The following is a 16,200-nucleotide window of genomic DNA, read 5'->3' as shown; positions in this document are numbered from 1 at the left end:
TTGCTTTTTTAAAAATCAGTGTTTACTTCTTGAAAAAAAGGGGCTCTGTTGACCTGTTAGGGATTTTGACTATTCTTTATAAAGGATAAAGGACTCTCTGTAAAGGATTCTTTATAAATGTCTTTTGGGTAAGAAGATTTTAACCTATGTTAAAACAACATAGGACATTCTATTGTATAACAACTAGTTTCTATATCCATAACCTTATTAGTTTATTTAAAATATGTCAATGTGAATTGGGAACAAGTTGAGAGCACAGCATGCTCATGTTATATATTCACTTCACCACTTAGACTAAAATCTTAGGATAGGTTTTGTTTTATTTTAGTTTGGAGGACATCATCCCTCCCAAATAAACAAATATTCAAACGTGTAAGCTGCTATTTTCTTCTGTTTAAGGTAATAAACTTTTAAGATTACTATTTGGAAAAAAGGAGCTACAGGTTAGCAATTGCTCCAGAACCCCCAAAACAAGTTTTAAGAGTGTTTTATTCTTTGAAAAACTTGAAATGGTTTGGGGAGGAAGGTATGTGCATTACACAGCAGGTTGCTCTGTGGTCACTGCTCCATCAAACTGTTGTTTCTGCCTCTGCCTGAACCCAAACCCCCTCCCAGCCTGACAGAAATGTTCGCTTACGCAGCTAGCCCTGCCTCAGTTTGTACTACATCTTCTACCTGTCGGCTGAGACATCAGAAGTCGATGTCCATGTCAGCCTCTGGGCACCCCAAGATGATGTTACCTCCAATAGACAGTGAAGGAGATAACTTCAAGGCTATGTAAGAAAAATGCACATTCCTTGTGAAACTAATGTGTACCCACTGCTTCTTAATTTTGTGCTGTGGATTTTATAGTCCAAGATTTTGTTACAGTTGTCCACAAAGTGTCTTTCCTCATTGTGATTTTAGTTTAAGCATATCCTGTCTCATGGTGTCCTTGGTCATCTGTGTGTGTCCTTGTGCCTTTGCCTACTACAAAGGGTGTAAAAAGTTCCTGCTCCTCCCCAAGTTACTTTCAGCATGTGGAATTTTCTATTTATGCCATTTGTGTGCTTCCAAAACTTTTTAGTTGCCTATTCTTCAAGTATGCCTGCCTATACTTTATTTCTTTCATATTAGCACGGTTCTCTGCGTGTAAGCAATTTGAGAGGGAAGGAAAGGGGAAAGCTTGAGTTAGCCATTCTCTGCCTTAGAATTTCCCTGCATTAACTTTGTCCTTAAAAATGTATATGTACTATTCCCTTAAACTCTGAGGCTCTGTCTCATTATGTACTATTCTTTTGGTACCCTTTCCTACTTAACTTACCTTTTGCTCCTAAGTCCTATAAAATCCCCTTGGATCTGGATTGATTACACCTGATTTTCTCCACTGTGTATGAAAGGTATATTGTGATTATAAATTTTTATATGCCATGTTTATAAGAATCTCTTATTTTCTGATTTCCATAGCACTATTCCTGATCAGAGAACTCCAGTTGCTTCAACACACAGTATTAGCAGTGCAACCACCCCGGATCGAATCCGCTTCCCAAGAGGCACTGCCAGTCGTAGCACTTTCCATGGCCAGCCACGGGAGCGGCGAACTGCAACATATAACGGCCCCCCTGCCTCTCCCAGCCTGTCCCATGAAGCCACACCCTTGTCCCAGACACGAAGCCGAGGCTCCACTAATCTTTTTAGTAAATTAACTTCAAAACTAACAAGGAGGTAAGTGTCAATGTAAGGCCATGCACCACATGTACGTATTAGTACTGTAGGTGTAGTTCCTTATGTTGAGCTCTGTATGTTGACCAGTTTGTTACATTGCCTTGGGTGGTTAGCTTACAGAGGTTCTACTATGTAATATATACATACACATTTCTCCAGACCACCTTGCATATTTTCCATTTCATGAAGAAACTAAAGATGACCTTCAGAGAGGTTAAGGTACATGTTTAATATCCTACAGCAAAAAACTATCAGGCTGAGCCAAGTCACTTTAAGCCACTACACTTGTGCCCCTTTAGATAACTCAGTGAAGGACTGGTACAGGCATGAATCCTTTTCTCCTATTTTTAAATTTATTTCATGTATTTGAATTATAATTGGAGATTGAGGTTTCTTATTTAAAAAATTCTAGGTGGTTTGCTGGATGTGGTGGCTCATGCCTGTAATCCCTGCACTCATTGGGAGGCTGAGGCAGGAGGATTGATTGCTTGAGGCTGTGAGTTTGAGGGTACAGTGAGCTATACTGATGCCACTGTGCACTCCAGCCAAGGTGACTGTGTGAGGTCCTATTCACCCTTCACCCTTCCCCCACAAATTCTAGTTGTTTGATTCTACAACTTCAAAGTTTCAGGTACTTCTACCCTTTAGTTTTTATAGATAGTCTGTTATCTTATCTTGCTAAGGCTTGCAAACCAAAGCCTGTCATCTCCCTAGTCATCTTTCAGTTATAGGCAACTTGTTCCTAAAAGCATTCAGGGTCCTTAAAGCGGTGGCTGAGGCTCCTTGTCCTGGCTTAGCAATAATTGCTAGCATTAAAGTTGTAGTGCCTAAGAGACTAAGGTATTTGCACTTATGGATACAAAGGTTGCAAGGCCTGGCTGGTAAGGTGAGGAGGGGTGGTGTCAGAAAACCTACACTCTGGATAGCACATGGCTTTGGAGAGTTATGAGCTCTTTGTAGTTAGAAGCAAAACTCTTCCCTCCTGCGTTCAGGCCTGACCTACTCAGATTAGCCCACATGGCCTGGGCCAGAGTGCAAAATACAAAGGCTTCTATTCTGTGGCATCCTCCTTCCTCTTTAATACCACAAGGGATTCATGGAAGGAAAAGTTAAGAAAAGTGATCCTATAGTATTTGACCACTAATCCTGACTTTTCCTAGGTACAAAATTAGGAAATGAAAATATATTTTAGGGATTCTTTAGTAATTTTTCAACTAAAATAATCTTTGGAATCATATCACCTTGTATTTATGGAGTATTTATTTATAAAATATTTTCACATGATTCTCTTTTACTGTGGCACTAACCCTGTTGTGTACCATTTTTGATCTGATTATGAAGTGGTTGACAGTTATTTACAGTAATTAAACTTTTTTTTAATGATAATTGGTCAATTAATATCTGAGCAGTACCAAGTTATCCTAAATTAGAAAAAAGTCAAAGGGTTTCATTAATTTAGTCATTCAGTTATATACATGTATATCATTATATTACATTATTGTGTCTAGTTATAGAACTGTCCTTTATACACAGAAGCTAATAAGCCCAGCTGTACTGCCCAGGAAAGCTGATCACATGATCATAAAAATCTGATTCATAGTCTGAAAAATCTTTTGTCAGATTCTGTTCAGCACAGCCCGTGCATCCCCTAAATTTTTAGTGATGAGTGGCATCCCTTTTAAATATAGTTCTTCCAGTTTATTACATAAAAATAAAATCCATACTGTCAACTTGTCAATTTTTATTTGAGATCTAAAACTGGAACATCTATTGCAGTTTAAACCCCAATAATCTGTTTTTTCTTTAAGTGATTTATGTCACACCATTGTACACATTCTCTTAATGTTTGAATAATTTTCCTGAGAGAAGTAATGATCTTAATGGTTAAATATTTTATAATGAAAAATTTTGTTTTTATGTATAAGAAGGCAAGAATTTTGTTCATAAGACATTCTGAAGAAAATTGAGAAGTGTTGTTGTATTATAGTGTATTGTGTATGACTTATCGTCTCTTCAACACAAGATGTTAAGTTTTATCTTAAAAGTATATCCATCTGAAGAACTTTAAATAGATTTGATCACATCCAATGTCAGTATTTACTACTAAACTTTTTCTAACAAGTACAGATTTTTAATATTTCTAATTAAAAGATTACAGATGCATTTAATTATCTGTAATAATTTTACTTTTTCAACGAACATCACTGTTTCATTGTTTATTGGCCAGAAGAGGAGCCCTTTTTATTTGGGGATTTTTCTTTCTCTCTATGATTGATTAGATTTTCTGTTTAAATTTGTCCAAGTTGTTTTTGTTAATTTATTTATTTTTTTTTTTTTTTACTTAATTTCTTTTAGAAACATGTCATTCAGGTTTATCAAAAGGTAGGATTTATATGTACACATTTATTTTTCGATCCTCACCCCCAAATTGCCCCTGCAATTAACATCAGGTTTGGCTTTCTGGCCTTGTTTTTTTCTTAAAAACTAAACTTTCTGCTGAGAACTAAATACTTATTTTCTTGAAAGGAAACTGGAAAGAAATAGATTAACTTTGTCAGGCATTATAAAGGGACTGTGATACCCATGCAACAAAAGGCCTGTGCATGCTCTGTGCATTTTCTTTCTTTGGTAGAATTATTTAGCATCCAAATAATTCTGTCTTCATACTAATAACACTTAGCATGCTCCTATTTGAAGAATGAGATTTTCATTCTTACTGTGTAATTAATGATTAGCCATAAGCATGTAAAAGGTAAGTGGTAATTGTGTTTGTCTTCATTTTTTTTTCATGGAGGATTGAATTAGCAAAAGGCTTGAAAATGACAGGGAAATTAGCTAATACTCTTGATACTAGAAACAAGCATAAAATTCACATCTACAGCCTCATTTGATTTGGCATTTTCAGGGATTAAGATGTCAGCAGCAGCATAGCAGAAATATTTTTATAGTTTGGAAGAGCTGAAGAATAAATAAAATTCTACCTAAAAGCCATTTTCACTAAACGCTGAAGAAAGCACATCTCATTATTTTACTAAAAGCTCTGTGGTAAATAGTGTTTTGATTTGATTTTTTTTTTTTTTTTTTTTTTGAGACAGTCTCTATTTGTCACCCTCGGTACAGTGCTATGGTGTCACAGCTCACAGCAACCTCAAACTCTGGGCTCAAGCAATTCCCTTGCCTCAGCCTCCTGAGTAGCTGGGACTACAGGCATCTGCCATAACGCCCGGGTTTTTTTTAGAGATGGGGTCTCACTCTTGCTCAGGCTGGTCTTGAACCTTTGAGCTCAGGCAATCCACTAGCCTTGGCCTCCCAGAGTTTTGGGATTATAGGCATGCGCCACTGCACCTGGCCCTTGATTAATATTTTTTGATGGGGACACTCAAGAGACCCAAAATTTTGCTGTCTTGGAATGTACAGATATAAGACAAGAAACCTGCCATCAAGGGCCACTCTTGTGCCTGTGCCTCTGGAAGACCAGGCTGTATACATTTTTATGTTCATGAGACCAATGGATCACTGCAATACCCTTTACCAGGAACAGGGTGTGGGGCTTCTTCCCGCTGTCAATACCATTCAGTGATTATTTTTTTCACTGATCTTCTCAGTTGTCAGTTTTTTCCTTGGACGGAAAATAAAACTTCAACTGAGACTCTCATTATCGGAAAATAAAACTTCAAGTGAGACTCTCATTATCTTTTAATTGAAAGCCCATTCCACTGTGGGGAGTGAGGATGACACCAATGGCAGGCCATAAATGTGCTCAGACTGAGGAACCCAGTGGGGATGCCTGTCATGTGTCAGAGGTGGGTGTGCCACCCACCCCTGTACATGGCCTATGGGAGACTGAGAGGAAACATTTCAATAAGCCTGATTGGTGACCCAGAAGAACTTTAGATGTGTTCGTGATGCTTGTGTTGGTATGTGGGTGGTCGTGTACTAGTATGTAAGATCTCTTTTCTCTTTCCCACTTCTCTTTGCTTCTACATTCTGTTCATTGAGGCTTCCAACTGAATATGAGAGGAACGGGAGATATGAGGGCTCAAGGTGAGGGAAATGATTTTTACTCATTTCTGTGGCAGAGGGGATGCTGTTTTCTGAGTGTTTTGCATTTATTCTTGCCGCCAGTGTAGGAGGACTTGGTAAGGTGGCATGAGAAGTAAAGTTCCCTGTGGCTGCTGGCTCTGGTAGGAAGCTGTGCTGTACCATGATGGCCACATGAAGGTGCCAGTGTGCCACGGGAGCCTTCCTGCTTCCAGCTTGGCAGGGGCATTGTTACCTCTGTGAAGAACTAAATACATGGCAGCGCCTTCGGCCTTTTGGCCCAGGTGTTAACAGCCCAAACTGAGACATGAACTCTGGGGGTCAGTAGTAGTGCTCCTAGAAATAGACCCTGGACTCTCACTGACTTCTCACATGGCTCAAGGAATAAAAGCCAGATATTTAGTAAGATTTTCATATTTCAAGCTAGAAATGTTTTCTTCTAAGAATGTTGATTACATTGTGAAGTGTTTTGCTTTTCAGTTTCGTGTAGCTATCGTTGCATAGGATATGAGGGAGGTGTTACCAGACAGGCTTAGGACTCTATGTCCCTGGTTGTAGGTATCTTCCATTTTTCCCCTTTCTTATACCAGTCCCCAACCAGGCTATTTCCAGTCTGCTATAACCCATTTGCTCTCTTCCTAGGCTTTCTAAAGCACAACTCTGATCCTGTGACTTTTCTGAATGAAAAACATTCAGTGGCCCCCTCTCCCTCACTGACCTGGTCCCTGTGAGGCCCTTCATGGCATGATACAGGCTGCCTCAGCAGCCCAAAGCTCCTCTGCCTTATCAAGACAGTGTTTTGTATTGGAGCGAGTGCCCAGCCCACACTAGTTTGCTTCCCTATCCGTAATAGAAAGGTGACAGTAGGGCTTGCCCCCTGGTATCAAGTAAGATACTACACCTGTCCACCACAGGTGCTCAATAAATGCTAGTAGTTATTATAGGGTGACAGCACTGTGCCTCCAGTTCCAGTTAATGTGTGCACTTTATTGTGCCTCTAAACATGTTTTATACTATTCCTGTTTCTTTACCTTTAGCTGTGAAACCCTCTCAAAATAAAACTCTGTTCCCCCATCTGTTGCATTTTGTGAAATCCCATAGGTACTTTTTTTATTCTTCTCATAACACTCCTACCCATGAATCCACTTTTTCATGGTCCCACCTTGCCTTTCACTTTTAATCCTCGCACTAGGTGGGTTCTCCTTTCTCTCCTGTTACCCTCTATGATACTGCCACATCTTTCCTGTGTGTAGGTAAAACCTGTAGCCCTTAGCTCTGATGAATGTGCCATAGGATGGAGTGTATTTAACATGTATAATAGTGTTGTTACTGCCCAAGAGGTTGAATACTCACTCTCTTAACTGAAGCCTCCAAATACACATGATAATGTAAATAATGACTTGTGGTAATAATGCCTGCATGTTAAGGACCCAGCCACCACTTGTCTACTGCAATGCAGCAGGACCAAGGGCTCAGACTCTGAATCCATGTTGCTGACACACAGACATTTCAGTCTCCCATAGACAAATAAGCTGTAACATTTCACTTTTCATCCATTTCAGTAGTAAGATTAAGTCATCTAAGATTCTGTTTGTTTCAACTATAGCACTGGAATTTTAAATCAACAAAACAGAAGGAAAAACAACGAGGCATGTAGAGGTGACTAAAAAAATGTCCCCAGCCCACTTTACAATGCTCAGCATCTGGAGCATGTTGAGTCCACCATTATCCTGAGTCCCAGTCCCAGTGGTCACGATAGAAAGAGCAGTGTGGCAGGAGAGGAGAGGCACCTGGGGTGAGTGAGCAGGGGGTCAGCCATCAGCTCCCTCTCAAACTGGGCCTGTGGAGCCCTAAGTCAAGGATTCTGCTTAACAAATTATTTTCTTAACTTATATTAAGTATAGGTGGCTAGTAAAGATTTTCTAGCCAGTAGATTTTTTGGTGTGTGGCTTAAGATTTGGGAGATGGGTAGAAATAGTTGAAAATAGACTTCTTAGTAAAGGAACAGGTTACAAATGTGAGTCCGTACAGGAAAAATAATGGAGGTTGGTGGTTGGTTGTGTTGTATTGAAGAGGTGGATTACAAACTTAGCTGAAGTAGAAAAGGTTGACTTTGCCATGCACTTAAAAATACATCTGCCATTGTGCATTTCAGTCGCAACGTATCTGCTGAGCAAAAGGACGAGAACAAAGAAGCAAAACCTCGTTCCTTGCGCTTCACTTGGAGCATGAAAACCACTAGTTCCATGGACCCTGGGGACATGATGCGGGAGATCCGCAAAGTGCTGGACGCCAATAACTGCGACTATGAGCAGCGGGAGCGCTTCTTGCTCTTCTGTGTCCATGGTGATGGGCACGCGGAGAGTCTCGTGCAGTGGGAGATGGAGGTCTGCAAGTTGCCAAGACTGTCTCTGAATGGGGTCCGGTTTAAGCGGATATCAGGGACATCCATAGCCTTCAAAAATATTGCATCCAAAATTGCCAATGAGCTAAAGCTGTAACCCAGTAATTATGGTGTAAATTGAGTAGCAATTAAAGTTTTTTCCTGAACACTGATGGAAATGTATAGAATAATATTTAGGCAATAATGTCTGCATCTTCTAAATCATGGTATTAAAGTCTGAGGACGAGCGCACGCTTGGGAGCAAGAGCTGGCCTTTTTTCTACAAGTGCACTACATGAGAGAGGTGCAGCCTCTATGCCGTTTCCATTGCCCTGAGAATCAGCATGTGGCCCCATCTCCAGGTGCCTCCTGCCTGGGTGGGTGTGAGAGTGAACTGTGTGTGAAGTGGTGTGTGTGGAAGCATCTCCCTACACTGGCAGCCAGAGTCATTAAGTACCTCTGGGAGATCATTTGGTGCTAAAACATTATATTTGCCAATGAGGAAAATACTGAATTACTGCTAAGAATTAACCTTAAGACTAGTTAATAATTAATACAGGTTTACAGTTCATGCCTGTGGTTTTGTGTTTGTTGTTTCGTGTTTTTTTTAGTGCAAAAGGTTTAAATTTATAGTTGTGAAACTTTGCTTGTGTGTGTTTTTCTAAATAGATTCACAAGATAATTAAAAATACACGTTTTCTCAGTAAATCTTGCTTTGTCTCCTAATACTGTATTTAAGACCCAGATTAAGCCATTCTACTAAAAGTACGCGTGTTTGCCTCCATGACAGAGTTGAACAAAAGCAAAGGAAAGTGTATGAAGGCATGGGGTCCCTTGGTCCTTAGCTTGGGTCCCAGCATTTTGTGATTATGAGCATCTTTTCTGTCCCTAAGGCAGTAAAGGGAGAAGATGTCTGTCTTGGTGACCCAACAAGGAAGGGCATCAGGAGCTGCAGTGCACTGGTGTGAAGGAACACTGGCCTCTGTCAGTTCTGGGCTATTTCTTAATGAAGTATGTGATTTCCTCTCTCCTTTCTTGTGATTCAGTACATGAATCAGACTGCAGCCTTTTGCCAACACCTCCGTGGCTATGTCAAGGGGTAGTGGGCTTATTCATTTTGGTGCTTTAGTCTCATGGGGAAATCATCACAAAGGTGTGCTGTTTTGAGTTCTGGGTTTGTGTTGATCAGAGTATGTCTGGACAGACAGATACTTAGTCACAAGTGTTACTGTCTCCCATAGGTAGGGCGCTGTTGTAATTCTTTGGGACATACTGGTGAGCAAAGTAGACCCTGTCTCCTTGAAGTGGACATTCTTATAGGCACTGGATAAATAGCAAGTAAGTTATCCAGTAGAGAACATGGCGACAAGTGTCAAGAGAGGATGCGCAGAGTAGGCACAGGGTTTGTAAACAGCGCTGTGGCTATATGGGGATACAGCTTCTTGAGGCAGAGATTTGAGGTTGAGGGCACCACACAAATATCTGGGAAAGGCAGCACATGGCATGTGCCAGAGCAGAGTGTAGAGATACCATTGGGATGTGGCTTCTACGTATGAGTTGCTGAAGGCTGTCCAGCAAGAGCGGCATGCCTTCAGAGTTTTCTGTGGAGTTTTCAGAGGCTTACCCTGGCACCCGTGTTACAAATTCATTGTAGGAGAGTGAGGAGAAGCCAGGATAGCTATTTGAAATCTCTTGAAAGTAACACAGGTAAGAGATGATGCCAGTTCAGGAGAGGGTGGTCTCACCCTGGGGTCAGAGAGACACCAAGGAGCACTCAGTGGGTGCAAAGTTCCTGTTCAAAGCTGCTAGGTGGAGCTCAGCAGAGGGGAAAGAGGACCAGGATTGAGCCCTGTATATACACTGGGAGAGGCAGCAGGCAAAAGAGGCAGAGCCAAGCAAAGGAGCATAAGGTGAGAGGAATGCATTCCCCCATCCCTCTACCAGCAATTTTATTGGTCAGGGTTGGTGCTATCTGTGTTGCATACAGGTAGGCTGCTTAGCTGCCCTTTGATCTCATTCCGCCTTGTTGGGAATTTTAACCCTACTTTATTTAAAGAAAACAAGTCTTCTTTCCCTCCTTTCCTCTCTAGATCCAGTGCTTTCCAGAATGAAGTCCTCTTAATGGAGCACAGTACACACTGCCTCAGTCCAGATGGCGACTTTTCCAGCTTTTTTGTTTGGCACTACCTATTTTTTATATCCCATTAAAGCATTGCAAAGCCAGTCAGTCAGAACAACATGTGAGCCTCTTAGAGGAGTTCCACATACACACTGCTCCCGCTTTGGGGTCTTTGTTGTTGTCCCTGCTGCTGGGCAAAGAGCCAAGGAGAACCACAAATTACTTTCCTCTCTAGGCAAATGCTTCCGAGCTATTCTGTGAAATCCCTAAGTAACAGGCCTTCTTAAGATTCTTACCCTAGAAGTATACTCATCACTCCACATTTCTGTGTGTTGTTCCTCTGCAGAAGTTTGTAAAGATGGACAAGAGCCCTGCTAAGCAGAGGTTTGGTTTGGCTGCATTCTCTGGGGAAAGGGAGATTGATTCTAGGAATCAGCACTTTTCATCTTCAAAACTGATTTAGCATTTATAGTCGTTACAATTTTCCTTTTGCAGAGCATAAAGATGTCAAAAACTATGTCCTCATTCAAGCACCAAATGCAAAAGATTTATTGTGACTTTCAATTTTTTTATTTCTAAGGGCTCTAGGAGAGATTACCAGTTATGGGTCCAATTCTGCCAAAGAAAAAGTGCCATGTGCACTCATTGGTAATGTTTAGAAAAAAACACAGATAGCATTGGATTGTGTTTTAATTGTCTCTGATAATTGGTCTTATGCTCCTAAGCTTAAATACTATTGAATGATTTTGTATGATATTTATTTAATAATTGCATATCAAGAATTTACTGTGTGATAGGCAAATAGTATCTCATTCAAGCAGTTCTTGGTATAGCTGAGCAGAGAAATGTAAATTTTCCTGTCTGCTTTTTCACTTTACAAACAGCCATCTTGCCAAAATTAAAAAAAAAAAAATTTCTGTATGAAAGCAGTATGTATTAGTATTGCTTTTTTTCCACACATTTATTTTTCATATTCAATTTTTGAATTTCCTTTTTCCTTTTCTAACTAATCCATCAGCATGTATGTAACACCTGCTTTGTGCTTAAATGTTTTTAAGCATCATAAAATGAAATCAACCCATTTGCTATTTCTCTAGCCAAATCTTCCAGCATTTGTTCTGAGGAATTATTGGTAAATTGCATTATACCTCACCTTATTTAAATCATTTATCTAAAAAAAAAATTTCTTGGTAAGTATTTTATTCAATGTGGTTAACAGAAATAGAACAGTTAGAATAAGAGACAGTGTTTATAAGCAAAACTTCTTTTACATTTCAGATTAATATCAGAGTGTATACAATCAGGTTACATTGTTTGCATTTATAAGGTAAAATCCAAGTTATAGTTGTATTCTTTACCCAGGAAGTGTTCCATACACCCACACATTATTCCCACTGGGTAGGAACCCACCCCCCCACTTCACCCCCCCTCACGCTTCTTAAAATTTAACTTTTTCTCTCATGTGAGCATGTAGTTATTAATCTGCCAGTTTCAAATTAGTACAAAGTACATATGATGCCTGTTTTTCCATTCCTATGATAACTTACTCTCCAAATTCATCCAAGTTGTTACAAAAGATACAAAATCTCCATCCTTTTTAATGGCTGAATAGTACTCCATGGTATACATTTACCATAGTTTATTAATCCATTCATGGGTTGAAGGGCACTTGCGTTGTTTCCATGTCTTAGCAATTATAAATTGGGCAGCTGTAAACATTTGAGTGCAGATGTCCTTGTGGGAAATTGGGTACATACCCATATTTTTCTTTTGGGTAGATACCTAGTAATGGGATTGTGGGATCAAATGGAAGGTCTACTTTTAGTTCTTTAGGACTCACTATACTTCTTTCCATAATGGCTATCCTAGCCATTAGAGATGAGTATTTTTTCACATGTGTGTTGGCATTCATCTGTCCTCTGAGAAAAGAATCTGTTCATGTCTCATGCCCAGTTTCTAATGGGATTGTTTGCTCTTTTATTGATTGCTTGAGTTCTAGGATTCTAGATCACTGCTGTGATGTCTTTAGATCTGGCCTTTGTCAGATTCATATCATGCAAGTATCTTCTCCTATTCTAAAGATTGTCTCTTTGCCTTGTTGATTGCATCCTTAGCTGTGCAGAAACTTTTTAACTTGATCAGGTCCCATTAATTTTTTGTTGCTGTGACTGTCGGGTCTTTTCATAAATTCTTTTCCTAAACTAGTAAGATTCAGAGTATTTCCCACACTTTCTTGTAGAGTTTTTATAGTTTGGTGTCTTAGATTTAAATCTTGTATCCATTGTGAATCAATTTTTGTAAGTGGTGAGAACTGCAGGTTCAGTTTGTCATTTATGTGTGGCTAACCAGTTCTCTCAGCACCATTTATTAAAGGGGGATTCTTTTCCCCAGTATATGCTTTTATTTGCTTTATCAAAGATCAGATGGTGATAGGAGGCTGGTTTCATCTCTAGGTTCTGTGTTCAGTTCCATAGACTATGCCTCTTTTTTGGGCCAATACCATGCTGTTTTGTTCATCAAAGACTTGAAGTACATGTGTAACTGAAGTCTGGTAATGTGATACCTCCAGATTTGTTCTTATTTTGTAGAATGGTGTTGGCTATTCAGCGATTTTTTTCCAGTTCTGTATGAAATGTAGAACTATTTTCAAGATCATCAGGGTGTATGACGTTGGTGTTTTAATGAAGATTACATTAAAATTGTAGATTGCTTTGGGTAGTATATACATTTTAGGAAGATTGATTCTTCTCAGCCATCATATTCTTCCACCTGTGTGTTAACATCTACTATTTCTTTCTCTGTAGAGATCCTTCACATCCTTTGTTAAGCATATTCCAAGGTATTTCATTTTCTTTTTTGGTCAGGGCTGGGTTTGAACCCGCCACCTCTGGCATATGGGACCGGCGCCCTACTCCTTGAGCCACAGGCGCCGCCTGGTATTTCGTTTTCTTTGTTGCTACTGTGAAGGGTATTTTATCTTTTATTTGATTCTCAGTTTGACATACAGGCTACTGATTTGTGAACCTTGATTTTATATCCTGAGACATTACTATATTCCTTGGTCACTTCCAGGCATCTTGCAGTTTGAGTTTTCTAAATATAAGATCATATCATCAGCAAAGAGGGATAGTTTGATCTCCTCTGTCCCCATTTGGATACCCCTGATACCTTTCTCTTGCCTGATGGCACTGGCTAGGTTGAGCACTACACTGAATAATAGTGGATATCTTTGGCTAGTTTCAGTTCTAAGTGGAAATGTTCTTCTCCATTCAATATATTGGCCGTGGGTTTGTCATAGAAGGTTTCCATCAATTTAAGAAATGCCCCATCTATGCTTATCTTCTTAAGTGTTTTTATAAAAATAAAATGGTGCTTAATATTGTTCCATGTTCTTTCTGTATCTATTGAGAGAATCATATGTTCCTTGTTTTTACTTCTGTTTATATGGTAAATTACATTTATAGATTTTCATATGTTGAACCAGCCTCACATCCCTGGGATGAAGCTTGCCTGGTCATGATATATGTGTTTTGTTTTGTGTGTGTGTATATAGATGAATTCCGTTTGCTAAGATTTTATTGAGTGTTTTTGTGTCAATATTCATTCATGATACTGGTCTGCAATTGTCTTTCTTTAATGAGTCCTTTCCTGGTTTTGTGTCAGGATGATACTTGCTTTGTAAAAGTTGGAAAGGGTTCCTTCCTTCTTAATGTTTTGGAATAGGTTCTGCAATATAGGTACTAGCTCTTCTTTGAAGGTTTGATAAAATTCTGGTGTGAAACCATCTGGCCTGAGACTTTTTTTGTTGGAAGCTTTGTTATTATTGTTAGAATTTTGGTGCTTGATAATTGATGTGTTCAAGAATTCTGTTCCTTCCTGGTTCAGTCTACATGGGGAGGTAGTGTGATTCCAGGAATTGGTCCATTTCCTCCTCGTTTTCAAATTGGTAGGCATAGAGTTTCTGGTAGAATTCAGTGATGATCTCTGTGTTATTGTTACTTCTCTGTTTTCATTTCTGATTTAGCATATTAGATATCTTTTCTGCTTCTAGTTAATCTGGGCAAGGGTTTATCAATTTAGCTTTTCAAAGAACCAGCTTTTTGTTCTGTTAATCTTCTGAATGGTTCTTTTGTTCTCGATTTCATTTACTTCTGCTCTGATTTTGGTTATTTCTTTTCTTCCACTGGGTTTGGGATTAGATTTCTCTTCCTTTTCCAGTTCTTTGAGATGAATCATTAGATTGTTGACTTGCGCTCTTTGTTTTCTGGATGTGGACTTTTAATGTGATAGATTTCCCTCTTAGGACTGATTTTATAGTATCCCAAAGGTTTTGATAACTTGTGGCTTCATTGTCATTTTGTTCAAGGAATCTAATTATTTCCTTCTTTATCTTGACTCAGCTAACTTTCAGCAATAGGTTGTTTAGTTTCCATGACTTAGTGAGTGGATGAGTCTTTCCATCAGCATGGAGTTTTAACTTTTACTCCATTGTGGCCTGTAAAAAAGCAAGATATGATTTCTATTGTTTTAATTTTGCTGAGGGTCAATTTATGTCCTAGAATATGGTTGATCTTGGAGAATGGTCCATGAGCTGATGAGAATGTATATTCAGTAGTATTAGAGTGACATGTTCTGCATATGTCTGTTAAGTCCATTTGTTCTGATGTCATGTTTAAGTCTATCATTTGTTTAGTTCTGCTTGGAGCATCTGTTCAGTTCTGTTAATGGGGTGTCCCTGGCTATTACAGTGTTGTTATTGTATTGTTCAGACTAAGTAGGGCTCCTTTTGTAAATCTGGGAATGTTCTTATTGGGTGCAGAGCCCATCTTGATGTCTTTCTTTTATTGCTTTAAAGTCAGTTGTATCTGTGAAAAGGATTATGACACCTGCTTTCTTCTGGGTCCATTTACTTGAAATACTGTTTTCTAACCTTTCACCCTGAGTTTAGATTTGTCCTTGGGGGATTGGCTGTGTTTCCTGAAGACAACATATACTTGGCTTATACTTTTTAATTCATCAACCAGCTTGTGCCTTTTTAGTGGGGAATTCAAGCCATTTGCATTCATTGAGAGGATTGATAGATAGGGTGGGAGTTCTATTCATCTTGGTGTGTGAAGGTCTTTTGCTTTGTTTTATCTCCTGTGCTGCTGTAGGAGTTAGGATTTGTCCTTTAGTATCTGGGTACCTATGTCTGAGTACTTCTGCAGAGCTAGTCTTGCAGTGGTAAATTTCCTCAATGATTACTTGTTGGTAATAGATTTGATTTTTCCTTTGAATATGAACTTAGTTTTTTGAGGGTACAGGATCATTGGCTGGCATTTGTTTTGTTTGAAAAGATTGAAATGTTGGAGCCCACTCTCTTCTGGGTTGTAATGTTTCACCTGAGAAATCAACTGTCATCCTGATGGTTTTGCCTATTGGTCAGCTGCTGGTTACACCGGCTGCTTGAAGAATATTGTCTGTAATTTTGACTTTGGCCAGGGTGAGTACAGTGTGTCTAGAAGGTGATCTGTTTGAATTGAGTTGACTTAGGGTTCAATATCCATCCAGTAGATGTATATCTGAGTCTTTAACAATGTTTGAGAAGTTTGTAACTATAATGTCCTTAACTAGGGCTTCCATGCTATTGGGATTCTCCTTTTCTCTTTGGGGATACCTATATTTCATATGTTTGTACACTTCATAGAGTTCCTTGGTTCTCTAAGAGATTGCTCTGCTTTTACTCTCTTCTCTACCTCTTTAAATAATGAGGTAAGCTCAAGGGCCTTGTCTTCAAGCTCCAAAATTGTTTTCTCTGTGGTTTAATCTGTTATTAAATGGTTCTACTGTGTTTTGAAATTCCCTGAATGACTCCTTCAATTCTTTGAGTTCTGTTATATCCTGTCCAATTTTTTCTAGATCCTTAAAGACTTTGTCCTGTCTTTTTTTTAAATTCTTGGGTCAATTTTTGGAT

General features: G+C 39.2%; 1 protein-coding gene across 12 annotated transcripts in view; it reads left to right on the top strand.

Annotated features, from left to right (window-relative positions):
- MARK3 (microtubule affinity regulating kinase 3) overlaps positions 1-8,836 on the top strand; it is a 77,862-nt gene extending 69,026 nt beyond the window's left edge. For 5 of the 12 annotated variants that reach the window (XM_053601437.1, XM_053601446.1, XM_053601447.1 and 2 more), the window contains 5 exons: positions 616-777; positions 1,447-1,704; positions 4,060-4,086; positions 5,704-5,748; positions 7,901-8,836. In XM_053601437.1, the coding sequence (XP_053457412.1) occupies positions 616-777; positions 1,447-1,704; positions 4,060-4,086; positions 5,704-5,748; positions 7,901-8,246 (838 nt within the window). In that variant the 3' untranslated portion in view covers positions 8,247-8,836. The remainder of the gene's footprint in view (positions 1-615; positions 778-1,446; positions 1,705-4,059; positions 4,087-5,703; positions 5,749-7,900) is intronic. The other 7 variants (XM_053601441.1, XM_053601438.1, XM_053601439.1 and 4 more) reach the window with 7 other exon arrangements.
- The last annotated feature ends 7,364 nt before the right edge of the window (positions 8,837-16,200 follow it).

The sequence above is a fragment of the Nycticebus coucang genome, chromosome 9 (assembly GCF_027406575.1).
Source record: "Nycticebus coucang isolate mNycCou1 chromosome 9, mNycCou1.pri, whole genome shotgun sequence".
Lineage (NCBI taxonomy): Eukaryota > Metazoa > Chordata > Mammalia > Primates > Lorisidae > Nycticebus > Nycticebus coucang.
The sequence above is the reverse complement of the archived record's forward strand: the minus strand, read 5'-3'. Positions and strand labels throughout refer to the sequence as shown.